The sequence below is a fragment of the Lepidochelys kempii genome, chromosome 5, assembly GCF_965140285.1.
Source record: "Lepidochelys kempii isolate rLepKem1 chromosome 5, rLepKem1.hap1, whole genome shotgun sequence".
Lineage (NCBI taxonomy): Eukaryota > Metazoa > Chordata > Testudines > Cheloniidae > Lepidochelys > Lepidochelys kempii.
In genome coordinates, this window is record NC_136384.1 from 71,141,926 (window position 1) to 71,169,547 (window position 27,622).

General features: G+C 42.2%; 1 protein-coding gene across 5 annotated transcripts in view; it reads left to right on the forward strand.

Annotated features, from left to right (window-relative positions):
* Positions 1 to 27,622, forward strand: part of CAMK4 (calcium/calmodulin dependent protein kinase IV) — a 291,927-nt gene that overhangs the window by 221,404 nt on the left and 42,901 nt on the right. For all 5 annotated transcript variants that reach the window (XM_073344679.1, XM_073344680.2, XM_073344683.2 and 2 more), the window contains one exon: positions 23,820 to 23,910. In XM_073344679.1, coding sequence (XP_073200780.1) covers positions 23,820 to 23,910 — 91 coding nt within the window. The remainder of the gene's footprint in view (positions 1 to 23,819; positions 23,911 to 27,622) is intronic.

Below are 27,622 nucleotides of genomic sequence, written 5' to 3' on the forward strand. Positions count from 1 at the left end.
AACACCACACGCATTATCCAGCAGTATATGCAGCACCGGAGCCTGGCAAAGCGATACCGCGCGAGGAGGCGATGTAAGCGCGGTCACGTGAGTGATCAGGACATGGACACAGATTTCTCTGAAAGCATGGGCCCTGCCAATGCATGCATCATGGTGCTAATGGGGCAGGTTCATGCTGTGGAACGCCGATTCTGGGCTCGGGAAACAAGCACAGACTGGTGGGACCGCATAGTGTTGCAGGTCTGGGACGATTCCCAGTGGCTGCGAAACTTTCGCATGCGTAAGGGCACTTTCATGGAACTTTGTGACTTGCTTTCCCCTGCCCTGAAGTGCATGAATACCAAGATGAGAGCAGCCCTCACAGTTCACAAGCGAGTAGGAATAGCCCTGTGGAAGCTTGCAACGCCAGACAGCTACCGATCAGTTGGGAATCAATTTGGAGTGAGCAAATCTACTGTGGGGGCTGCTGTGATGCAAGTAGCCCACGCAATCAAAGATCTGCTGATATCAAGGGTAGTGACCCTGGGAAATGTGCAGGTCATAGTGGATGGCTTTGCTACAATGGGATTCCCTAACTGTGGTGGGGCCATAGACGGAACCCATATCCCTATCTTGGCACCGGAGCACCAAGCCGCCGAGTACATAAACCGCAAGGGGTACTTTTCAATAGTGCTGCAAGCTCTGGTGGATCACAAGGGACGTTTCACCAACATCAACGTGGGATGGCCGGGAAAGGTCCATGACGCTCGCATCTTCAGGAACTCTGGTCTGTTTCAAAAGCTGCAGGAAGGGACTTTATTCCCAGACCAGAAAATAACTGTTGGGGATGTTGAAATGCCTATAGTTATCCTTGGGGACCCAGCCTACCCCTTAATGCCATGGCTCATGAAGCCGTACACAGGCAGCCTGGACAGTAGTCGGGAGCTGTTCAACTACAGGCTGAGCAAGTGCAGAATGGTGGTAGAATGTGCATTTGGACGTTTAAAGGCGCGCTGGCGCAGTTTACTGACTCACTTAGACCTTAGCGAAACCAATATTCCCACTGTTATTACTGCTTGCTGTGTGCTCCACAATATCTGTGAGAGTAAGGGGGAGACGTTTATGGCGGGGTGGGAGGTTGAGCAAATCGCCTGGCTGCTGGTTACGCGCAGCCAGACACCAGGGCGGTTAGAAGAGCACAGGAGGGCGCGGTACGCATCAGAGAAGCTTTGAAAACCAGTTTCATGACTGGCCAGGCTACGGTGTGAAAGTTCTGTTTGTTTCTCCTTGACGAAACCCCCCGCCCCTTGGTTCACTCTACTTCCCTGTAAGCTAACCACCCGCCCCTCCTCCCGTCAATCACCGCTTGCAGAGGCAATAAAGTCATTGTTGCTTCACATTCATGCATTCTTTATTCATTCATCACACAAATAGGGGGATGACTACCAAGGTAGCCCAGGAGGGGTGGTGGAGGAGGGAAGGAAAATGCCACACAGCACTTTAAGCACAGCACTTTAAAAGTTTACAACTTTAAAATTTATTGAATGACAGCCTTCTTTTTTTTGGGCAATCCTCTGTGGTGGGGTGGTGGTTGGCCGGAGGCCCCCCCGCCGCATTCTTGGGCATCTGGGTGTGGAGGCTGTGGAACTTGGGGAGGAGGGTGGTTGGTTACTCAGGGGCTGCAGTGGCAGTCTGTGCTCCAGCTGCCTTTGCTGCAGCTCAACCATACACGGGAGCATACTGGTTTGGTCTGCCAGCAGCCTCAGCATTGAATCCTGCCTCCTCTCATCACGCTGCCGCCACATTTGAGCTTCAGCCCTCTCTTCAGCCTGCCACTTACTCTCTTCAGCCCGCCACATCTCCTCCCAGTCATTTTGTGCTTTCCTGCACTCTGACATTATTTGCCTCCACGCATTCGTCTGTGCTCTGTCAGTGTGGGAGGACAGCATGAGCTCGGAGAACATTTCATCACGAGTGCGTTTTTTTTTCTTTCTAAGCTTCACTAGCCTCTGGGAAGGAGAAGATCCTGTGATCATTGAAACACATGCAGCTGGTGGAGAAAAAAAAAGGGACAGCGGTATTTAAAAAGACACATTTTATAAAACAGTGGCTACACTCTTTCAGGGTAAACCTTGCTGTTAACATTACATACATAGCACATGTGCTTTCGTTACAAGGTCGCATTTTGCCTCCCCCCACCGCATGGCTACCCCCTCAACCCTCCCTCCTCCCTGTGGCTAACAGCGGGGAACATTTCTGTTTAGCCACAGGCAAACAGCCCAGCAGGAATACGCTCCTCTGAGTGTCCCCTGAAGAAAAGCACTCTATTTCAACCAGGTGACCATGAATTATATCTCACTCTCCTGAGGATAACACAGAGAGATAAAGAACGGATGTTGTTTGAACGCCAGCAAACATACACTGCAATGCTTTGTTCTACAATGATTCCCGAGTATGTGTTACTGGCCTGGAGTGGTAAAGTGTCCTACCATTAAGGACACAATAAGGCTGCCCTCCCCAGAAACCTTTTGCAAAGGCTTTAGGAGTACATCTAGGAGAACCGCGAATGCCAGGGCAAAGTAATCCTTTCACATGCTTGCTTTTAAACCATGTATAGTATTTTAAAAGGTGCACTCACAAGAGGTCCCTTCTCCGCCTGCTGGGTCCAGGAGGCAGCCTTGGGTGGGTTCGGCGGGTACTGGCTCCAGGTCTAGGGTGAGAAACAGTTCCTGGCTGTCGGGAAAACCGGTTTCTCCGCTTGCTTGCTGTGAGCTATCTACAACCTCATCATCATCTTCTTCGTCCCCAAAACCTGCTTCCGTATTGCCTCCATCTCCATTGAAGGAGTCAAACAACACAGCTGGGGTAGTGGTGGCTGAACCCCCTAAAATGGCATGCAGCTCATCATGGAAGCGGCATGTTTGGGGCTCTGACCCGAAGCGGCCGCTCACCTCTCTGGTTTTCTGGTAGGCTTGCCTCGGCTCCTTCAGTTTCATGCGGCACTGCTTCGGGTCCCTGTTATGGCCTCTGTCCTTCATGCCCTGGGAGATTTTCACAAAGGTTTTGGCATTTCGAAAACTGGAACGGAGTTCTGATAGCACGGATTCCTCTCCCCAAACAGCAATCAGATCCCGTACATCCCGTTTGGTCCATGCTGGAGCTCTTTTGCGATTCTGGGACTCCATCATGGTCACCTGTGCTGATGAGCTCTGCATGGTCACCTGCAGCTTGCCACGCTGGCCAAACAGGAAATGAGATTTAAAAGTTCGTGGTTCTTTTCCTGTCTACCTGGCCAGTGCATCTGAGTTGAGAGTGCTGTCCAGAGCGGTCACAATGGAGCACTCTGGGATAGCTCCCGGAGGCCAATACCATCGAATTGTGTCCACAGTACCCCAAATTCGAGCCGGCAACGTCGATTTAAGCGCTAATCCAGTTGTCAGGGGTGGAGTAAGGAAATCGATTTTAAGAGCCCTTTAAGTCGAAATAAAGGGCTTCATTGTGTGGACGGGTGCAGGTTTACATCGATTTAACGCTGCTAAATTCGACCTAAAGTCCTAGTGTAGACCAGGGCTGAAACTTCGAAGATTCGCACACCCCCTAATGTGCAGCATGCAATAGAATACTTCTACACTTAAAAGTTTGTGGATCTGATTCTCCACGTTACATCAGTTCTCCACTAGTGGCACTTAATTCCATTGAAGTTGTGGAGAATCAGATCCGTTCAAGCTACTTGATAATAACTATCGGAGGCCTTAGTAACCAACTTTCCCTTTCCTTTAATATTTCCACTCAAAGATCAGCCGTGTGATAGGCAGGAACCCTGAAACCTCTCACTTACCAGAGCATGTTAACACTTGTCACATATGGATTATAAGCTTGTGGCAGAAGGGATTCTTGAGAAACATCTCTTGATTTTATTATTAAGGACCAGCATTTACCCTCAGATACACCTGTGTAATTCTAACTGAAGTTGAAGTTGGTGTGCAAACACATCTGAGAGAAGAATTTGGCCCTATCAGAGTAAGTAAATGTATTGATAGTTTCCTTTATGGGTACATCTATACTGCATGCTGATTTTGGCGGTATATAGAGTACACACCCACATAGCCCCCTAACATGAGTATAAATAGTAGAGTACGTGGTGAGGAATGGCTTAGGTGTGTAGGTATGTATGCAGATACATACCCTACGTGCTTTCCAATTGCCCAAACTCTGCCTCCCCATCTACACAGCTATTTTTAACAGTGTAGTGTCCTGCTGCCTCCCTGCGGGGAAAGTTTGGCAGTGGGAAGGCAGCAGGGAAAGGCTCTGCCATCTCCCTGCTGCCAGAGCTTGCTCCCACCACCGGAAAAACTTTGGCTGTAGGGAAATGCTCCAGCAGCTCAGCCTTTCCCAACTGCCTCCCTGTTGCCAGAGCCTTTCCTCATCACAGTGAAAGGCTCCAGTAGCAGGGAGCTGGCGATGCTTTTCCCGGCTGTCGCCCTCCTCCCTCCCTCCCGTAGCTACACAAGGCAATGTGGACGCACAGGCTTTTCACTGCAGCGTGTAGCTACATGTCCACTACATGCCCCCGCCAGTGGTGTCTAGTATAGAGAAAGCCTAAGAAAAGTGTATATGTGTTTTTGAATTTGAACATACAGTGCACACATACGGAACTATCATATACGAACAGGCATAAGCTGTAAATTATCCTGCTTTTAATAGGAACTGCTGTTATCTTTGTACATTGAAAAATCAACTTTTGTCAACATTTACTGTACAGTGCGGCACCATAGTGTGCTCCTGAGCTCCATAGCTTAGACAGAGTGGCACCTGAGGTTACCAGAGCTCCCCTTGTATTCAGATTAGGAAATGACAGTGTTGTGGTTACTGACTTTTTATTGGTGATTGATGTAGGTGTTTTGATCACTGGTGTATTTCGGGGGTGTTGCTGAACTTTACCTTTGGTGCTGTGCTGATCATGACTTCTTCCTAATTTGTTTGGCATCTGTATTCAGTTGTCTGGCACTGTGCAATCTTTGTTTAGATTGTATTTGTCTAAACACACTCATGCCTGCCTTTGCAATCTCACAGGAGCTGAATGGTTACGCTTTCTTTTTAACTAATACGAGCCCTGCTCTTTCTCCTTTATGACTTTACTAGGAAAAAATAAATATATTCTAAAATAGATGAAAGAAAGGAATGATACAATTAAGAGAGAAAGATCTGGTGTGTGTGTGAAAGTAGAGCAGTAGAAATTAATAACAGATTGGCCCATATGTGACTATACCACTCCATTCCCTCCTCTGTTGCTCAGGACAGCGCTATTGCACAGAATTAGGACTCTTCCTTGTTTTTCGGTTAACGGGGGGCCCAATCCTGTGAAGTACAAAGTATTCTGAACTCCCAAGGCCAAATCCTATACTTGTGTAACTCATCATATCTCCATTAAAGTCAATGGCGCCTTGACAACTTACACCAGGTGAGGATCTAGCCCCCACTGACTCCATCCCTTGGAGGAGGTGCTCAGCATCTCACAGGATTGGGCCCTTTTTGAGCGGTGCTTCCTGGTGATATTTTTTCTGTCTCAAGCTCACCTTTTTGTTCTGGACTTCTCCAGAGCTGTAGATGTGGTAATGGTTTTTGTTTTTGAACTTCTCTCCTTCCTGTGGTTAAAATAATTGTCGCACAGGCTTTGCAGCATTATGCAGACTGTTCACAAATAACAGGAAGGTGTATTATTCAGGCCCTGAAGACCACCCCGAGAAAGATTTTGACATTTTACAAACTCATTGGAAACAAGACCTCACCATCACTGAGCTATATTCCATTGTTACACCAATATGAGACCATCTCCACTAGTGATAGCTTCTTGCCATGGGCATTGGTCATGGAGAGCTGTGCAGTCTAGGGGGCTTTGAAAAACTGAAGCCGCCAGAAAGGAGACACACACAGGGTTGGAGAGGGACTGATATGTAGGCATGGGAGTATGGGAATAGTGCATTTGTTAGCTAGGATATGGGAACAGTGCAAAGGCTGGCAGAACAGAACAGGCTTTAGCTAGGCAGGGTCTTTTTGATGGCACACAGGAGGGAGTGAACGGAAAGGCTTAGAAAGGCTCATGAAAATGAATGAATACTTATCCTTGCTCTTTGTCTTGGAGGACTCAGAGGAGAAAACTTAAAGATAAATTAATGCAAGTTAAAAAAAAAATGAAAATGGCCAAGATAAATTAGAAACAATCTGACAAAAGAACAACAGAGCTTAGAGGACAAAGTAGCTAAAAATAATATATCTAAAAACATAAATTGAAGAATAACAGAGCATTATAAATATCATGTTGTAAGAAGCAAGGCTGCCCAGAACTTCAGCTTTACATTGTATAGTGCTGTCTTGGGTGTTTGTCAAAAGTGTTCTGGAAACGTCTGTTTGCCAGTACTCTCTCAGCATCCCAGATATAAAGAACTAGTTTTCAGCAAAGACTTCCTTTTTATCACCCCCACAGAGCTCTGAGATCTCACTACCCCACATTACACCTGGAGATTTTGACTTGAGCTAGCAACCACTTAAATCATTCCTCTTTGACGTGCTTGTTAATAGTCTTGCTGCCCGAGCTATTCTTGCCTGACAAAAGACATTGCTCATCTGAGAATCTTCCATTCCAGCACTGAGTAGGCAGAAAAGTCATTCCCACTGCTCACCAACCCATCACGTATAGTGCTGCATTGGCTATATGGACATAATTCTTTCGCAGTATGTTCACCCTAGTAAATGTTAAATGGAGACTGATTGATATATAAGGATAAGGTTACCCCTTCCAGAGATGTCAGTTCCAGTGATATCACTGCCCATCTCAGTCCACCCCTTCTGGCCTTTTGTCTCTCCCCTAGCACTTACACTTCCAGCCAGGGCTGGCTTCAGGCACCAGCATTCCAAGCAGGTGCTGGGAGCGGCACTGTGAAAGGGGCGGGAATCCGTGTGCCGTCAAAGCGGCACTCGTCTTTCCGAGGCAGCGGCAATTCAGCGGCAGCTTCCAGCCCCTGGTTCCTTCCTTGACCTCCCCTTCTGAAACCTTGGCCCTCCCTTTCTCCTTCTGGTCCCTGGCCCTACCCCATTACTGATGGGAAAGTCTGTCCCTGAGCAGAGGAAATGCGAGCAGAATCTGGTGGCTGGTCTGGCATCCCCAAACTATTGGCTGATAAGTAGCACAACCCCTAGAAATGATAAAAAGCTGCAGCTTAATGTTTTGCGAGGAGCTAAAATGTAAAGAGAGAAAGGTGCCTAACATATTTACAAAGATGTCTGGTAGGGGGGAAAAAGGTGGTGGTTTAAAATAAAATCTGCTAAAATCTAAACTTTACCTAAAACACTACAAATTGTTTTCCTCCATTGATAACTGGACAATAAAATGTAAAAAAAGAAAAATCCACAAGGCATTTGATAATTTGGTATGTGTAATAAATATATATGTAGTTTATTTTTTGTTAGAAATTTAAAATAATTTTAAAATTTTGATTTTATTCACCTCTCAGAAAAAGGGGCTAGGTCAGCTTAACCACATTGCTCAGGGGTGTGGATTTTTCACACCCCTGAGCGACATAGTTACGTCGACCTAACTTTTTCGCGTAGACCAGGCCTAAGTTCCCAGTGTAGACCATCCCTAACTAATGCAGGGACATCTATGTGAGTATGCAGAGAGCTTGAAACAAGCCCAGAGGAGTGTGAACAGCCCCATTCAGTTTAGTGAGGAGTTAATTAAGATGCCCAGTGATAATAATTTTAAAGTCAATAATGTTAATGATTTAATTTCTCATGTAAGAAAGAAGAGGGAGGGTTGCAGATCTGCACAATTTATTGTGCGCAACATCAGATTTTGGTGCCACTAGTGGGTGGTGGTTGCGAGATACCCCAATAAAGAAGTCAAGCCCAGAGAGCCTAGCAGAGCCCCGCAGATGGCCAGGCAATCTCAAGGAGCCCAATGGAGTCCAGAGAGCACACATGCTCTTCTTGTCAATGTCTGCACCATCTACAGTGAGCAGTGTTGTTAATTGTGACACTCAGATGAGCAGAGTATATTTTGTATGTGGGGCTTGGAAGAGTGCTATCGAGTTTTTTTTAATTCCCAATATTATCTTTTAACAATGCCCTAACTGACACACTTGTATATTAGTTCAAATATTTTTTTTAATATATTTGCAACATGGATAAACATAATCATTTTGACTGTACTTCTTTTTCTAATTATTTCTAAGACTGGTTACAGTTAAATTGGAAAGCTAACCGAATGATGCTAACCAAATCCCTGTTCTGGTAGGATATGAACTGGTTTTCTAAACTGGTATCTCTTTACTCCATTCACATGCATAAGGTGTGTTTGTACAATCAGTGCATAGGTAAAGTTTGCATAAATGGTTTGTAAATAAAACCACTGCTGTTTAAATATTTATCAACATTAAAGCAGATAAAGAGCATGTCAGTGCTTGGAAAACCAATTACTTTCAACGTAGGCCAAGAAAATTCCAGGAGGTAGCAAGATGAAATTCTGCCAAGTTGCTCCAAGAATTAATTCATTCAACTGTCGCCTCACTGTTTTTCTTTGTTTAACAAATACGTCAAATGATCTTCAGTATCAGCCACTTAAATAAATTCACGACAAACTAAAAGCAGTAAACCTAAAACCTTGTGGATCTTAGTTGTATATTCTGGCTCTGAGAGCTGCGCATTGTGCAGGATAATTTTGCCCTAATTCACTAATTTAATAAGCCTACATGGTTGCCTCATAGGATTGCATGATTGCAACTTCTGAAGTTGCCAAGCTTTTTGTTCTCTGGCTAAACTGTTCATGGGTATTTCTTTTTTTCAACATCAGTTTTCATATTTATAGAGTTAATCGCTTTACGTTTTATGTAGTTGTAGAATCATATAATAGAATAAAAAGGAGGAGATGGCAGAGTGTTTTCTCAATGATATTAAGGAAAAATACTCCAGTTCCTTAAAACTTTTCAAGCTAGTATTGATTTTTGTCCCATTAGTACTCTTTAGACTGGTAATAGTTTCTCTGTTCTGTTTTAATATGATCTGCAGAGGAAAAAATTGGCTTTTTGGCTTGTGTGTGATGTATAAAGAAGGTCTTGAGAAGGATTTGAGTTTTTTGTTTATTTGCTTTTCCCAGTTCTGCCCAGATCAGAAAAGTCTCTGACCGGACAGGTGGTGTAAATGACATCACAATAAGCAAGACAGTAAAAGCTGAGCTATGAGGAGTAGAAGGGACCTGTAATCAGACTGTTTAAAACTCTTTCGTGAAATCCTGGAGCTTAGCCATTGATTTCAGTGGAGCCAGGATTTCACCCTTTGTGTTTAGTTTAATATTTTGAGTAAAATGCTTTTGTTAAAGATATAATACCACCACTCCTTTCATTAGAGTGTTAAACTCTTCAGTAAGGGGTTAAGCTCATATATTTCCCACTAACCCTCAAACAATCAGGGAAGACCACACTCTACATACTTTCAAGCCTTTTGCCTAAAAACCCAATCCTAATTTCTGTCCCCCAAAATGGAGAGATTTAGAGTACATGACAGAGTTACCTGTGATAGCAGGGAACTGGGTTTGATGATTCAGCAGGCCCCTTCCAGTCCTATCTCCTATGTTCCTTCAATAGATTTTCAGCCCTCATGGTGCATTGGCAACATGTGACTGATGGATTGTCTGGCATTACTTATCACATCTAAAGTGACCTTATAAAGATAACCTAATATCTTGCCATTACAAAGTTGTCTGTGTATTATTCATGACCGGTAAGATATTTTAATCATGGCAGTACTTAAATAAAGTGACTCAAACTAGCAGTCATGTCCTGTTCCCGCTGAAATCAGTGGGAATGCTCTTACTTCCAGTGCATTCAGTACTGACTTGCCTCTCACCGCTTATCATTATAGACAGTTATGTACCATAAGTCTCACCACTTACACCTGAGCTTGTTTCAAGTGTCAGATTCCCTGGCTGTAGTCCCTTGACTACAGAATCTTGAAAAGACACGGGAGATAACAGCATGTTCTGAAGCTACCTGTTATCGCTGCCAGAAGAACAGTTGCAGAGTGTATTAATTTGTCACAAAATTATCATTTCCCTCCTGCAAAAAATAGCCCTGAGAGGTAACAGATTTGGAAAAGGCTGAAATACTTTCTTACTTATCATTGTACAGAAGTCAAATATTAAGGATTTTGCTTTTGACTCTGCAAAATAAGTAAATGTTAATATTAAAGGTATATTAACTAACAAAGTGCTGTAGTTCCCTGCAAAAGTTAGTATAAGATTGTTCTTAAGGTTATAAACAGGGATTCTGATTCTTTAAAAGGAGCCTATGGAGATAGGCACCCAAATCCCATTAAATGTCAATGAAAATCAGCACGTAACTCTTAGGCTCCCTTTAAAAATTCGAGCCATAATAATTAATGTCCTGCAATTAAATGAAGAGAAACATGTGGAAATCAGGAAAGTGTAAAAGCATGACTCTGGAAACTCTTCACTGAAAGGCTAAAGTTCTGGGTCAAATGGATTATGGTGCAAGTAATCTAGTGCCTTAAATCAGATTCCAGCAAAGGGACAATGTATCTTGAGGCCTTCTGAACACTAGAAATGAATAGTGTAGCAATTTTTAAAAAATTAGTAGTGCTGCTTAAAGCTCAGGGCTACAGCACTTAGCATAGAAGGAGGACTTCATTAAAAAAATTAGTTATGCTATGTTTATATGTTGCTAATCCTACAGAGAAAAAAGAATGTCTTCATTTTATAAAATTTGATATAGTGACAGCTTTAGGGAAAATCCAAGTTTAAAATTCAGTATTTCACTTGGCTATATTTCATATTCCATTCATCACTTACTCTTTTAGAATTCTAACCTTACAGCATTTAGACATCCAGGGTTTGGAGGGGAACTGGAGACGTTAATAAGGCTCACATTTTCTACCACTTGGTGTGATTTGAATTGTTCTTCTGCATTCAGAAGCCTGCACAAATCACCTAGTATTCACTCCCAGAAAACATAATTTTATCCATACATCATTTGAGATCTTTTTCACAGCAGGAGACCACATTTATAATACAATACCTGCAGCTTCTGCTTTCTGCCCTCCCCTTCGTTCCAGGGGACTGGCATTTCTTAACTCATTCTAATACATTTTTTTGGCCACATACTATTTTTATGTTCTGATTATTTTCCTTTACAATAGTTCATATTATAGACTGTAATGGTAAAATGTGGGTTTTTTTCACGTAATCATTTGGAGCCAGATTCTGGCTTTGATTGTTTCCCCAGAATGGGAGTCTATTCTGTGTCTCATTTTAGCTGGCATTAAGGTCCTAAATAACTGTCCAAACAGATTATTTCTTCCAGGAGAAGAGGGTGCATAGAAGCCGTGGGTAGACCAAGTGCTAGATACTTTTTTACTCCTGAAGCCCCTTTATACGACTCCAAAGGTACAAAGGGTCCATATGGCCTGTGGAACCAGCCCCCACAAAATACCCCTTCGTACGGCATTCCTTGAGTACCATAGAGCTGTCAGAACAGCTACATTGTCTGTCTGCTTTGCAGCCTCCAGCATATGGATGTGCTAGGGAAAGGGGGAATGGAGCCAGAATTTGCTGCACTCCAGCTAATCGAGGTCTGTTGTCCCTGAAGCCTGTTAAAATCTGGTGCAATTTAGAGCAGCTATGGGGATTTGTGTGGCAAGGAATAAGTTTACACCCACAGAGGAAAAAAAGAAATTGCAGCACTTCTGTCAGCCTTGACTTTTCAGGCTATGTCATTTATAGCTGTATTTGAGGCATTTAAGAATAGAATAAGTCTTTAACAAGCATACAAAAGAAATGTTAAAAAAATTAAAGTATTTAAAAATATATAATATGATCCAGGCCTTTCTTCCTTAAGTTATTTCTGCAAGATCAATACTGGTCTTAGAAGGTGATACAATTATATGCAGACCAGACTTCGGAATTCAAGACAAGCAGCACAAAACATCTGCACATTGTTTATGCATAAATGAGAATTTAAATCCTGAATATAAATATTCATTAGGTACAACCATGTGTTAAAATAATAGACTTTGTTATATGTATAGTACAGGAAGATTTTACAGATGGACAAAAAAAAATGTAATCATACTGCATAGGCTCAATACCCTGAAGCTTCACCGTGAAAATAGTTTAAAATCATTTGACATCCTAAAACACATACTTGATCATTATATTTGGACATGTTCTTTGTACAGCTGTGATCATGGAACTACTCTAGTTGTAGAATTAGCAGCACATTGCAACTATACTGAGGACAAACAGTTTTTCTCTTCTTATTTTCAGGTGTCTGTATGTACAGAACAACACTGCCTTATTCTCCTAATCATACAAGTATAGACCTTGACATATATACTCAAGCATATGTAGGCTTATCAGAACATACAGTATAAGTATATCTTTTCAGTGTAAAAACCTCTTTTAGAAAAGTGAAAGAAAAATATAAAAATCTTTAAGATGCTGAGTATGGCTTAGATTAAGAAAAATAAAAAAATTAAAAGGATTTTACTACAAGAAAGTTAAAATTTACTGTTTTAGATCAACCAGCTCTGCCTCCATTGGTTGCTTGGTGTAACACTTGATGATTTGGCAAACACTGAGGGTCAGATCCCCATGTATTCCAGAACTGTCCTCTATGCAGTTGGGGTCAGGAGGCCGTAGATGGCTTTCCATCAGCTTTCTGTTATCCTAATACTGGAGGTTGCTGGGCCCTGAACCAGCCTCAGGCACTAGTTACAGGAGCACTAGGCCTGCTCTAAGTTGTACCAGCAAATAATGACTCCCAAGAAGCTGCTCCCGTCACCTGGATGGCCAGGAGCTACTGATCTAGAATTTGTCAGCAACTCTAAGTCCCAGAGGGACTGAGAAGGATTGAGGCTCTAGCCCTTATTCTTCAACCCTACTTTACCATCAAATGAAGAACACGCTACATCTTTCAATACGAAATAAAAGGCACTGTAGGAATTAAAGATCCTGTTATTCCTACCATTCTGTAATTATATTTCTACATGGAATGTAGAAAACATCCAAATTTCTATACTTGAGGCTAAATTTCTTGGAGGCACTATTACTGCCTCTGTTTTCTTGGGACAGGGAGAGTGTTGGTCTCTGACATGAGAATCTGAAGATAGTTCTAGCATTTGCAACATAATTTAGAAGTTTGGGCCATATGTGTTAATTGAAGGTAATTTCCTCTAGGTTTACAAGAAGATTCCTCTTTTGGCCCAAGTCTAAACCTCAATGCAAGAAGTCATTAATGACTCCCATGTAGGTTATATATGGCTTGATCCAAACCCATTGTAGTCAGCAGAAAGACTATCAATCATTGACTTCAGTTGGCTTTGGATCAGGACCATAATATGCAGGCAAACAAATACAGGGTAGTCAGTACTTCGAAATTTACATCATTGACTTAAATGGAAATAGTCTTGGATTTGGCAGAATTTGGCCTCAATTTTTTGTAGATTTAGTGTAATTGTATGAATTTACAAGGATAAACTCAATTAACAGAACTCATTCATTTCTGAAGTTTAGCTTACTGACACTGAATATAATCATTCCTCAAACAGGTAACTCCTCTACTCTGTTCTTAAGATAGTTATATTTCTAATGCATTTCAAATATTTTGGGTGTCTGTACGTTAATTAATAACTTTTGCTCCATTATATTATTTGATTTGTTTGGCTAGGCGCCCTGGTTTTATATGGGTTTAAATGATGCTAAAGCTTAGCAGATAGATAGTGTTTCTTGCCGTGCAAACACAAATTAAGCCTCACAACAGCACATTGAGGATGCAAGTGTCATTACATATGAGGAAACAAAATCAGAGAAGTGAGACTTACCCAAAGCCACAGAGTTACTCAATGTCAGAAGCACAGTTAGAACTCAGGAGTTACTGTCTCTTAGGCCTTTGAGAATTCCTCTTTGTATAGAGGAAAACCTACCGCAGCCCTACAACATTCATTTTTAACTGCTGTTTGGGTCCAGCTCCAAGCCATTTATCAACCCACTACAATTATGCAGCATTACCTATTGCATCTAATGTCAGGATTTTCACTGTTGATTTCTCCCACATTGACATGCTTTCCAGCACTATAATATATAGCCGTCATTTTTTAATTATGTAAAACCACAAAACTGCAGTGCATTGCAGTAGTACACCGTGGATGAAAAGTGATATGAGTGAAATTGCTCCCAGTGTAGAGGGCCTGAACCATTGCCTCTGCAAGAATTAAGCCCAGATGCAGGCCTGCAGGAGGAGAAAGTTCAGATAGTGTCTGTATGGGGTGTGGAATGTTAAGAGGGACTCTTTGTCAACTCTAACTAGGCCGGTGCTGAGTGGCTCTTGTGGATGGGTCTTGGGAGAGGCTGCTAAATCAGCACTTTGCAGACCAGTGACTGGTAACACCACCTAGCAAGTTCTTTTCTAGCCAGTAGCAGCTGCAGCTCTGTGGCTTTAGTCATGGTTTGAGAGGTAAATTCCATGCCCCACAACTATTTAGTTCCCTGCACAAAGCCCACTTGGGCATTATGTGGCAAGAAGTGCATTCTATCATACACGCACACACACCCCTAGAGAATTTGCTATATGCGCTGTAGTCGTATTGGCATGGTCGCGCTTTGTATAGTGTTATAAGTGGAGTGCTAGGGACAACTATAGGCAATGCTGCCTGAATGTTTTTATTTTAAGTCCCTGTTTAATTTTGATTATTTTAGGCATTCATAATTTTCAGAAAATGTCACCTGCCAAATTAAATTTTCCAAAATTGGAGACAGAATACCTCTTCTGGTGTGTTGCCCCTTTATATTACTCCAGCAGTGTAAAGGGTATAGAATGACCTCACGGGGGAATTCACCCAGAAAAGGGATGGTGCAGGACCAATGTAGGCAGTCCCTAGGCCACCCTACTCCACAGCATCTCATGTAGAGGCATGCTGGAGGCAGAAGATAGAGTGGCCCATAGGCAGCCTTGCAATCTCTGGGGCTGCTTTAACTTGCCCCAGAGCAAACTAGGGTTAGATTTAAGTATTATTCCTTATATTCTAATCCTGAATTCAGCTGGCATTTTGCCTCAGTAAGGTACTCTGGACCATTTTAGGAGAATGAAGTCTGTGAATTCTTTGCTATTTTACCGAATACTAAAATGGTTTACACAAATAACACAACACAAAGAATACAGGAATTGCCAGACTTTATCAGAACCGTGGTCCATTTAGTCCAGTATGCTGGTTTCAACAGTGACCAGCTCTAGATGCTTCAGAGGAAGATGCAAGAAACCCACAGTAGGTAGAAGAAAGTCAGTATTTAGAAGATTTAAGAAGCCCACAGTGGGATAATCTGCCTCCCAGGAAGTCTTGTCCTTATCTTCAATAGTTAGAGATTGACTTAAACCCTGAAACACAAGGATTTTATACAGAAGGGGTTTAGGGGTAGGTGAGGAGGGCAGTAGTGCTGGGCACCAAGTTACAGGGGGCACTACATTGCTGTGCCACTCTGCCAATCTGATTGGCTGGTTGGTTGTTTGCTCAGCCACTCCAGGGGCAGCTGGATCGCTGAAAACATTTACCACTCTGGCAAAACACCTGGGGCCGGCCATGATTTTATGCCTTCAAAAACTCTTTGTTTGCATTAACTGTTATAACTCTGGCTATTCTTGTTATCCATATAAGCATCCTACCCCTCTTTGAATCTTATAAAATTCTTGCCCTCAGTGACATTCTTGACAATGAGTTCCATTCTAATTATACAGTGTGTGGGAAAAGTATTTCATTTATTTGTGCTGAATGTGCCACCTTTCAATTTCATTGAATGTCCCCTTGCTCTTGTGCTGTGACATGGGGAGGACAGAAGTTCCAGCTCATTATTTTATATAATTTTTTATCATTTTTTCTCTTATTCATCTTCTTTCCTAATGATCGCCGGCTTTTCAAACACTCTTCTTATGAAAGTGCATCCATTCAAACTAGAACGGATTGTGGAATGGCATGAAAGGAACGATCTGTTATGAGATGGGAAAGAATGCTAGCAGACAGTATTCCCCCCTACCCCCACCCAAGGTTGGTAATACTGAAGTGAGTTGGTTAAGGATATGTTGCCCGGTAGGAGGTATAATAGTAGGCACAGGGTCAATCCACTGACTCGTGTTCTGTGCCACAAGGATATTAATCTTTTGTAATCCTGACCCATGACAGGTGGCTGGGATTAGGGAAGTCTCTTACCAGCACTTGTGTGTGTCACACCATGATTAAATACTGTAGTAGAACTTTGCATTTCATCCTTTAGGATAATGTCATGTCTGATTCAAGAGCAGGATAACACTTCTGTTTTAAGAAAAGGAGTACTTGTGGCACCTTAGTACTCCTTTTCTTTTTGCAGTAACAGACTAACATGGCTGCTACTCTGACTTCTGTTTTACATTCCAGTAATGCCAAAAAATTCCAGTTAGTTTTGGATATTAGCTGGTCTAGATTTCACAGCCATTGTTAAAGAAAAACATAATTCTAGAACAGAGCTTTAAATATGATTGATGAAAGTGTTGTTTGTGGTTATCATTTAAGGGTAAAATGAGTGTATTGATTCTTCATTTAAAAGAAAATAATTGTGGAGGTTACAGTCTAAATTTCTTGTAGTGGATAAATCAAGTTGTTTGATTTAGAATTTCCAGTGAGAGTTATTTAAAGGTGTGAAATGTGGTGGAAACAAACAGAAAATAAGCATAGCTTTTGATTTGTGAGCCATATTGTTGCGTTTCTTCACACTTTTTTATAGTACTCAGATTCACCATTTTAATAAATTAAACTGGCTGTACATAATGCATAGTTCTAAAAACATGAAGGAAAGTATGCTTTGCTCACCTGATTAAAATTCAATTAAATTGGTTTCACTAAACTAACAAATTTTCTGGAAATTTTTGGGTCTGTTGAACAACAAAGAGACTAAGGTCCTGATCCTAAATTCTTATGAACCCCAGATTCCCATGGAAGTGAACGAGAGTGATTTGTGCCAAGAATGTACTATAAGGTTTAATTAACATGCTAGCTTCCTAAATAACCATGTGAATTTTAACCACATGCAAAATTCCAAAATGTGCTAAATTAAGCCCATAACAGTTCAGTGTTGCTTTTATTACTTGCAGTGATAAAAAGAGCCTTCTGGTTGCCAGGTCCTAGAGACAACATGCACTGTTAAAGGGGAATAATAAAATAGTGAAAGTTATGGTGTGCATGTGCAATTTGACAATGCATTATTTGTCAGTTATACTTCTGCAACCTCATTGACTCTGGTGGAGTTGAATCAGTAACTTATAGCAGAATGTAGGCCTGCCTTTGTAACTATCACACAGTTAGTTACCTCTCCACACTGGAGAAAGAAAATAAGTGAGAATTCTCAAAAACTGTGCCAACATCTTGTACAACAACTTTTCTATTTCTGAGATAATTCACTCATATATAGCATTTCATTTATTTTTCCTAATTCAGAAAGAATAAAACTGCTAAGATGTTTCATCAAGTAGATGTTATACACCTAAATAAATCATTCTTAATATGATCAGTAAAACAATCCAATATACGCTTTTTTCTACAATCAATATATGTTAGATTATCTTGTTTTCCAAAGATTAGACATTACGCAATTTTGGGCCCAATCCTGCCTTCCAAGTTATCTGCAGTCTGATTCACACAAGGATCCCAGGACCAAATCTTTTATATTTAACATATTACTTCCATTTTTAAAAGGGACATAAAGCCCCTGATTCCATTGAAACAATGAGAGTTTTGCATTGACTTCAATGGGGGAAGTACAAATGTAATGATAAATTATATAGCATTGTACACTTATTGCAGTTCATCCATAGAAATAAAAACATTTTACAAAAGTAATCATCACTCCTATTTTATGGATGGGGAGAGCGAGGTGCAGAGAGATTAAGTAATTTGCCCAAGGATAAAACATTGTAAGATTTTCATGTCAAAAATCTTGCCCACATATCAGACAGCAAAGTGTTTATTATTACTGTGTTACTATACAAATAATAAGTCATCTCATATGCAGTTTGATTTTAGAGAGCCACTCTCTAGCCATGAAATTTTCTGTTCCTCCTCATTCCCTGAAATCTTAATTATTGAGCACACAGTATTCTTCTGTTCACTACTTGAAAAGGTTTTTGAAGTCTAGGTCAGTATGGAAGTATGTAATCCAGGGAGTGCATTTTGAAAGATAAAGGCTTGTCTTTCTCTATATAGTGTGATTTGTGCAGCATGGTGTTTTAAGCAGAATTAACTGGAATCTTGTTCTGCCATTTTAGAGACATCGCCTGTTTACATAAAAAACAATCAGAATAATATTACCAACAGAAAAGGGAATAGAAAAGAAGAATCTTTTTCACTTAATGAATGGGCCTCCTTGGTCCTGTAAGGTTCTTTAAAAGGTTCTTTATACTTTCTCCTAGCTGTTCCAGGGGCATTATCAATTACCCATATGCCCATCAAATATCATGTAGCTGTAATTAAACTAAATTACGATGCTGTGACTTTCATTACACAATGACACACTTTTGTTAGAGCCATAGAAAAAGCTTAATTACAAGTCTAGACATCCCTGAAATCAGAGAAAAAGAACATTCTTTTCATTTTTTAAAGAGAATTCAGAGCTTTAGTAGCATTTTTAGCTATGGAGAGCCAATGCTGAACTGGAACCCATGGTTTTTGTTCCACTCTCCTGTATCCTGCAGCCTTGATATAGTAATAGCTTCCATGTGAAAGTCCTAAAAATATTCTGTAGCAAAATAGCAGAAATAGAGGCTATAAAAACTTCTCCCTTTTAACTTCTCTGAGTGAATTAAATACTCACTAAAGTGGCAGACAGGTATTACAAGACTATATATATATTCTATACAAAAATACTCTGAAGCATTGGCACATAGCATCATATAAAAGCTTACATTGAAGCCCAGTGTCACCCACTTCTTCCCACAGCTAAATCAATGCCTACTGGGAGTTGTCACCAACTGTAGGTGCAGGAGTATTGAGTGTTCAACCAAAACATTCTTTCTCTACATTGTTTGTTAGACATTAAAGTGAATTAGGTGCCAATATAAATAAGCAAAACCAGAGTTTCCTTGCTCTTAACAGTTCCTCATCTTTCAGACTCATGATTCTTGTGATGTTGTCATAATTTCACTAGTCATCTAGTCATCAGATCTTTCAGGCTAGATGAGACTTGAATTTTTGAGGTATAAAAGAAGCTGTCAGGTCTCATAAAGAAGCAAAAAAATGGGGAGTGGGGCAGAAAATCAATGGTATTTTCTTTTCATGTCACCTTTAAGGAGACATGGGCATGTGCCAATCATAAGTTGGTACTATGTGTTGCATGAATTAAAAACTAGGAGAAAGCCTATCTGCATTATATAGAGTAGACGGGGTAAGGGTCTGACTTTATTTTTGTCTTGTACAGTGCTGAGCATATCAGAGTTTAACAACCAACAATAATCCATTTGACACTCTGAATCCTAAAATATATTTACCCCAGATCTTCTGAGATTATATCAAATTTATACTGCAGTACCCTCCTGGGTTCCTGAAGTTTGCTCAACACCCCGTGGGGTAAATCCAACCGCACTTGGGCTAGCGAACAAGTGCCGTTCTGTTATGTGGGGGGTAGATAGACTTTGAAGAGGCAATGCAAGGGACTGCCCTGTGCGCCACAGACTAGTTCTCTGAGGCAGTACATTCTGTAGCAGTGCACATAAGGGCTGGGAGCAGGACAGGGCTGGGAGAGTAGACAGAGCAAAGCCAATGGGTGAAAGCTATGTAGACTCATGGCTAAAATTCCTTTATTTGGAGGGGAAAGGTATGTCACAACTGATGTTTCCACAGCTGACAGGCAATTAAGGTGGCCACTGAGTAGTTGCACTAGTGCTTCTTCACCTGCTAAAGAAGAGGATTCTGCTCCCCCAGGGTTGATCCAATGGGCAAAGACTATTTATCATCATCAATATGATTTTTTTTTTATTCAGTAGTGCTTAGGTGTGCTGGGCATTGTACAGGCATAGGAAGACAGTCCCTGCCCAATGGCTTTACAAAAATAAACAACTCTTTGTGGTCATTATTCTGTGTGGAGACTGAGCCAGGCCTCCTCTCTTCAGGTTCAACACTGACTACAGGGGTAGTAGGGTTTGGCTGATTGTGCCCACAGAGTCTCATTAACCCTTTCAGTGTGGGGTTGGTAGTGTACCCCATCACATGAATATATTATTTTCACCATTTATGCATTTATGTGCATTTCAATCAGCTTAGACAATTAAAATAGTCACTTTTGTTTCTAGTTAATTTCTCTGTGTTTTTTTGTTTGCTTTTCTTTCTGGTTCTTGTGTACTATTTGGGTGACTGTGTTCCTAATAAGCAGGAATGTCCCCATTCATAGGCTCTGTTGTAAATGTTTGGTTTTTAAAATGGTGCATTTTTCAAGTGTTGTAACCCCCTGCAAACTGAACCCCCCTGGCCCAACTGAAAGTGTTACTGGCCACTTGAACTGGTGAAATTGACTGAGCACGTACATGAAGAACCTCTAGGTCTGACGCATGTTGATATCTTACTTTACCTCTTCCCTGAGGCCTTCCAGTGACCTCTCTTTCATACAAATCTCATCAAGCCAAGCCATCACCTCCCCTTCAGTCAAGTCCATCAGGTAGCAGGGAAAGAGGAAGATTGCTTGACTGAGAAAAGAGCTGGGGAGGCAGGGAGGGCTCATTCTTCTCTCTCACCATACTATGCATGAAACCTCGAAACGCCACAAAGTCATCCTTTGCACACCCACCTCCCTGCTCATGTCAGGTGTCCCAGCTTTCCCGCCGAAAGTCTGGTCACTGTAACAATGATGCAATGTAGAGTTGCAAGCACTGCAACGGGGAGTTGTTTGGATATGACTAGACAAAACAAAAATACTCAGTAAATAATTTGTATTTAGATTGTTATACCAAGTCAAATAAAACTTGAATTAGACAGTGCCCTGTAGTATTCCCCCAAACAGGGCTGATTCCAGATTGCCCAGTTCTAAAAGTTTCTGAATGAAACATTCAAGGTATGTCTACACTGCGATTAGACACCCGTGGCTGGCCAGTGCCAGCTGACTCAGGCTCATGGGGCTCAGACTGCATGGCTGTTTAATTGTAGCATAGACTTCTGGGCTCCGGAGGTCTGGGACCCTCCCATCTTGCAGGGTCCTAGAGTTGTGGCTGCAACCCAAGCCCGAATGTCTGCATGGCAATTAAACAGCCCCTTAGCCAAGTCAGCTGGCACAGGTCACCCCGGGTTTTTAATTGCAGCGTAGACATATCCTAAAGATCAAACTTTTTACGAACCTACAAAAGTCTGCCAGGCCCACTGGTTTCCACACACAGCCCACATTTGCTCATGAAAGTGGTTAGCTGGGTGCAAAATACCTGATCTGCACTCTCACACTTGTGGATTGGGAGTTTTTTAAACCACAAACAACTCATTTCAAATTCCCTTCTACCCACTCACCTTAAATGCTAGTAGATTAAGTTTTGTCTGACTTTCGTTTGTAAGAATGATTATCAGCATAATTTCAATACAGTGTAAATCCATATGTATGCTCAAAAAGACCTTTTCACTGAAATTATGCCCTTTTCATGATCTTGCATTGTTCTTTTTGTGTTTCTCCTTTTCAATTGTTACATTAGTAATTCATCCTGTTCTTGTTTATTGTAACGCACCTCTGAAGAGACTAATTACTGTTACTTGACAAGTAAATCACGTACTTTAGTACACAGATGCTACAGGACTTTACTGAATCTGAATATATCAAAGTAATGTTGCTATGGAAATACAATGCTGTGAGGTAAATACAAATTTTCTACTTAACAGTTTATGGTGGTAACACAGATTAATGAAGCTGCAAACAGTGAACAACCGTCTTTTACATTCTAGAACCATTTACTGAAAATTAGAAGAAAGTGCAAGCAAGACTATTTGGTTAATAGCTGAATATCTCTTTGTCTTATAGAGAGCAAATGTAATTATAAACTATCATATAGTACCATATACTCTCAGCAGTTTTCATTCACAGACCTAAAACCCTATTACACAAATATCATCCCTGTTTTAGAGATGAGGAAACTGAGGTGAATCATGGAGTCCAAGGTCACAAAGTGAGTTCCTGGGAGAGCCTGAAACAGACCAGGCTTGTGACTTATCCACTGGACCATGATCCTCCCCCTGGTCTCTTTATTTTCATGGTAACTGTTGACCATTAAATGTCATAGTTAGTAAATAGAAGGTAGGGGCAGGGTGTTTGCTGTGCATGGTAATTACAATGTGTATATAATTGTTTCTGTCTTTTAATTCAAAGCACAGCTTTCATGATAATTAACTTTGGACCTACAGTACCAAGGCATTGTTTCTACAAAAAAATTGTACTGATTAAACTAAATCAGTGAGGAATCAACTGAAGCCAAATCACTATCGCCTTAAACTGAAATGAGTGTGCACATAAGGTGACTGCACCGATTTAACGAAATCAGTTTCAAAACAAAGTTAGTTAAATTGGTACAATTTTCACATGTAGACAAGGCCTGAGTGTAACTATCAAGTAGCCTACAAGTACAAATAACCATTGTACTACATATTGAAAATATTGGGGCTTAGATGCTCCTTTCACTTACCCTGGTTGAAGTTACTGGAGTTTCACTAGTAAAAAAAAAAACCAAACCCGGCCCCCCTTTCCCCCCCCAAAAAATGGTGTAAACAAGAGGACAGTCAGGCCCAGGGTATTTACCAAGTAAGGGACTGATTTTGCAATCAGGGCATAAGCTCAGAAGGCCCTGGGTGTACTGGTTGTATGCCAGGAACTCAATCTGTATGTGACAGTTGGCCCAGATCATAAGGAGGGAAGGAAGGCAACTACATGCGTTGCAGAACCTTAAAGAGCAGAGCTGCTTGGAGCAAAGTAGCTCTGGAAGAGAGGAAGCTAGTGGCCTCCTTCCTGAAGGTGTGAATCTGGCTGCCCAGTGTCTTTGTGCTGAAGAAGACAGAGGCTTTTTTTTTTTTTCATCAATAGAAATAAAATTTGTTACTAACTTGTAACAAGAGATCTATGATTCCACACTCGGACAACTAAAAAAGAGCTGAACTGATTTTGCCCAAATTTTCCACTCAGAAAAATGGGATAAGATGAAGCCTTGACATTTTCAACCCAAAACCATGACAGCTTTTGAGAAAGCCATGAGCATGTGAAACCAAGGTTTCAGGCCTGTGGAGTATTATAATCCATCCGTCTGCTGTAGAAAGTAAAGATTTTATTTTTAAAGCACTGCACATGCTAAGTTCTCCACTATGCTTGTTCTCATCAAAGTTTATGTGTGGTTCAGTAGTTGGGTGACCAAGTTCTGACCTCTTAGAATGATTTAACGTACAAAGCTGCCTAATGCTTTTCTGATGCTTCAGATTTCAATATCTCAGCATCTATTATCTTAACATTAACCCCTAGAGATGTTACCATTGTATTTTAAATGGTCAATAAGCCCCTCAGGGATGGTTTTCCTTCTCAACCATGAGAGCTGATGCTCTCTCTGTTTTAGTTTTCAGTTTCTTGTTCAGATGACAAACTGTATTCAAGTGTCTCATGCTGAGAAGTTTTGTAAACAATTTTTTCAAATCTGGTTAATTGGGTTGTCTCTTGTCATGAAATATTAGTCAGTAGACTGTAACTATAGAGGATTAGGAAAAAGCTTCTTTCGTACTATGACTTAGACACTTTGATTTTTCCCTTCTAGTACCTGCATGCAAATGGGATTGTTCACCGTGATCTGAAGCCAGAGAATCTCCTGTATGCAACACCAGCGCCAGATGCACCATTAAAAATAGGTGAGCAGCACTCCCTATACACGTCCCGTCCTTCCCTTGTACTGGTATTATTTTGTGTGTTTCACATGTGTCTCCTCTCTTCTCCCCATTATTGTATTCTATTTTAGCAATGATATCCAGATGAACAGGTCCATTCTTTATACAGCAGCACAGCTGTGCACTGTCCTTCAAAAATAAATAAAAGACAGATCCCTGCCCTGAGGAGTTTACAGCCTAAATTAGGCGAAATACCTCAAGAGATGACAAACACAGGAAGAATGGGATTTGGGAGGGTGAAGATCACAGCAGGGAAAGATTATGAGATCAGACTCTAGCTACATACACCACTTGTTAGTTCCTTTTTTGTTAGACAATATATTACAATTTTGGGACAAATATGAATGAGAGTGCAAAGGTGGAGGTAAGCGATGAAAGCAAGCCAAAAGGAGTGAGTTTTGAGGAACTTGAAGGAGGAGAGATAGGTTGTATGGCACAGATTAGAGAAGTTATTCCAGGCATAGGTGGCAGTATGAAAAAGGGTGGGAAGAAACCAGATAAGCTACAAGCTGACCTGAATTGGCAGAGTTTGTCACAAACCAGGGCGTAGAGGGCATTCACTGAGGGCCTGATTTTCAGCAGCGCCGAGCACTTGCAACTGCAGCTGGAGTCAGTAGGAGCTCTGGGTGCTCAGCACCTTTGAAAGTCAGACCCTAAGCCTCTGAGATATGAATATTCACCACTTCTATGTTGGGAATCTACAGTTTGTGTGCCAGTTTATGGCAGGCCAGTGGCATACTATGATAAAGGAGAAAGTAGCAGAATGCTAATTGATGAGCCATGTAGGCTGTGGCATTGCTGATGTGATAACTGAAAGAGATCTGACTTGTACATATTGTAAAGAAAAGAAAAAGGATTTCTGAGCCCTCTCTTTTATAAGGAGACATCTCTTCCCAAAAGTGAAGATGCAGTGACATAGGCTTCCGCATGGGCTAGAAAACCAAATATGTTCTCAGAGTCCCAGGCAGGCAGAGGCAGATTAGGGTTCTGTGGGACCCTGGGTCAGAGCAAGTGGGGGCTCCTCCTCACCCTTTTCACCTGCAGTCTCCCATGGCGCTCCTGCCAGGGAGCGGGGTTGGGGCGGAGGCGTTTGCCCCACCTTGCCTGCCCAGTGCTCCTGCCAGGGAGGGGGATTAGGGCACTGGGGCTTCCCCCACTCCCCAGCAGAAGCACCAGGCTGGCAAAAGGAATGGGGCAAGCCCCTGCGCCCCTACCCCGCCCCCTAGCAAGTGTGCCAGGGGAATGGGGATGCCCATTTTTCTGGGAGGCCCCAATTGGCCGGGGCCCCTGAGCATGGGCCCCATTGGCCAAGTGGCTAATTGGCCACTGCTCTTGTACAGCCCACGATATCTACTAGACCACCGGACCAGGGGAATGAGGTGGACGAGGCTTTCTTCCGGCAACTAACGGAAGTTACTAGATCGCAGGCCCTGGTTCTCATGGCAGACTTCAATCACCCTGATATCTGCTGGGAGAGTAATACAGCGGTGCACAGACAATCAAGTTTTTGGAAAGTGTAGGGGACAATTTCCTGGTGCAAGTGCTGGAGGAACCAACTAGGGGCAGAGCTCTTCTTGACCTGCTGCTCACAAACCGGGAAGAATTAGTAGGGGAAGCAAAAGTGGATGGGAACCTGGGAGGCAGGGACCATGAGATGGTTGAGTTCAGGATCCTGACACAGGGAAGAAAGGAGAGCAGCAGAATATGGATCCTGGACTTCAGAAAAGCAGACTTTGGCAACCTCAGGGAACTGATGGGCAGGATCCCCTGGGAGAATAACATGAGGGGGAAAGGAGTCCAGGAGAGCTGGCTGTATTTTAAAGAATCCTTATTGAGGTTACAGGGACAAACCATCCCGATGTGTAGAAAGAATAGTAAATATGGCAGGCAACCACCTTGGCTTAACGGTGAAATCCTTGCTGATCTTAGAAACAAAAATGAAGATTACAAGAAGTGGACGATTGGACAAATGACCAGGGAAGAGTATAAAAATATTGCTCGGCCATGCAGGAGTGAAATCAGGAAGGCCAAATCACACCTGGAGTTTCAGCTAGCAAGAGATGTTAAGAGTAACAAGAAGGGTTTCTTCAGGTATGTTAGCAACAAGAAGAAAGTCAAGGAAAGTGTGGGCCTCTTACTGAATGAGGGAGGCAACCTAGTGACAGACGATGTGGAAAAAGCTAATGTACTCAATGCTTTTTTTGCCTCTGTCTTCACGAACAAGGTCAGCTCCCAGACTACTGCACTGGGCAGCACAGCATGGGGAGGAGGTGACCAGCCCTCTGTGGAGAAAGAAGTGGTTCGGGACGATTTAGAAAAGCTGGACGAGCACAAGTCCATGGGGCCGGATGCGCTGATTCCGAGAGTGCTAAAGGAGTTGGCAGATGTGATTGCAGAGCCATTGGCCATTATCTTTGAAAACTCATGGCGATCGGGGGAGGTCCCGGACGGCTGGAAAAAGGCTAATGTAGTGTCCATCTTTTAAAAACGGAAGAAGGAGGATCCTGGGAACTACAGGCCAGTCAGCCTCACCTCAGTCCCTGGAAAAATCATGGAGCATGTCCTCAAGGAATCAATTCTGAAGCACTTAGAGGAGAGGAAAGTGATCAGAAACAGTCAGCATGGATTCACCAAGGGCAAGTCATGCCTGACTAATCTAATTGCCTTCTATGATGAGATAACGGGCTCTGTGGATGAAGGGAAAGCAGTGGACGTGTTGTTCCTTGATTTTAGCAAAGCTTTTGACACTGTCTCCCACAGTATTCTTGCCAGCAAGTTAAAGAAGTATGGGCTGGATGAATGGACTATAAGATGGATAGAAAGCTGGTTAGATTGTCGGGCTCAACAGGTAGTGATCAATGGTTCCATGTCTAGTTGGCAGCCGGTATCAACTGGAGTGCCCCTAAGGTCCTGGGGCCGGTTTTGTTCAATATCTTCATTAATGATCTGGAGGATGGTGTGGATTGCACCCTCAGCAAGTTTGCAGATGACACTAACCTGGGAGGAGAGGTAGATATGCTGGAGGGTAGGGATAGGATACAGAGGGACCTAGACAAATTAGAGGATTGGGCCAAAAGAAATCTGATGAGGTTCGACAAGGACAAGTGCAGAGTCCTGCACTTAGGACGGAAGAATCCCATGCACCACTACAGACTAGGGACCAAATGGCTAGGCAGCAGTTCTGCAGAAAAGGACCTAGGGATTACAGTAGACGAGAAGCTGGATATGAGTCAATAGTGTGCCCTTGTTGCCAAGAAAGCCAATGGCATTTTGGGTTGTATAAGTAGGGGCATTGCCAGCAGATTGAGGGACATGACCGTTCCCCTCTATTCGACATTGGTGAGGCCTCATCTGGAGTACTGTGTCCAGTTTTGGGCCCCACACTACAAGAAGGATGTGGAAAAATTGGAAAGAGTCCAGCAGAGGTCAACAAAAATGATTAGGGGACTGGAACACATGACTGATGAGGAGAGGCTGAGGGAACTGGGATTGTTTAGTCTGAGGAAGAGAAGAATGAAGGGGGATTTAATAGCTGCTTTCAGCTATCTGAAAGGGGGTTCCAAAGAGGATGGATCTAGACTATTCTCAGTAGTAGCAGATGACAGAACGAGGAATAATGGTCTCAAGTTGCAGTGGGGGAGGTTTAGGCTGGATTTTAGGAAAAACTTTTTCACTA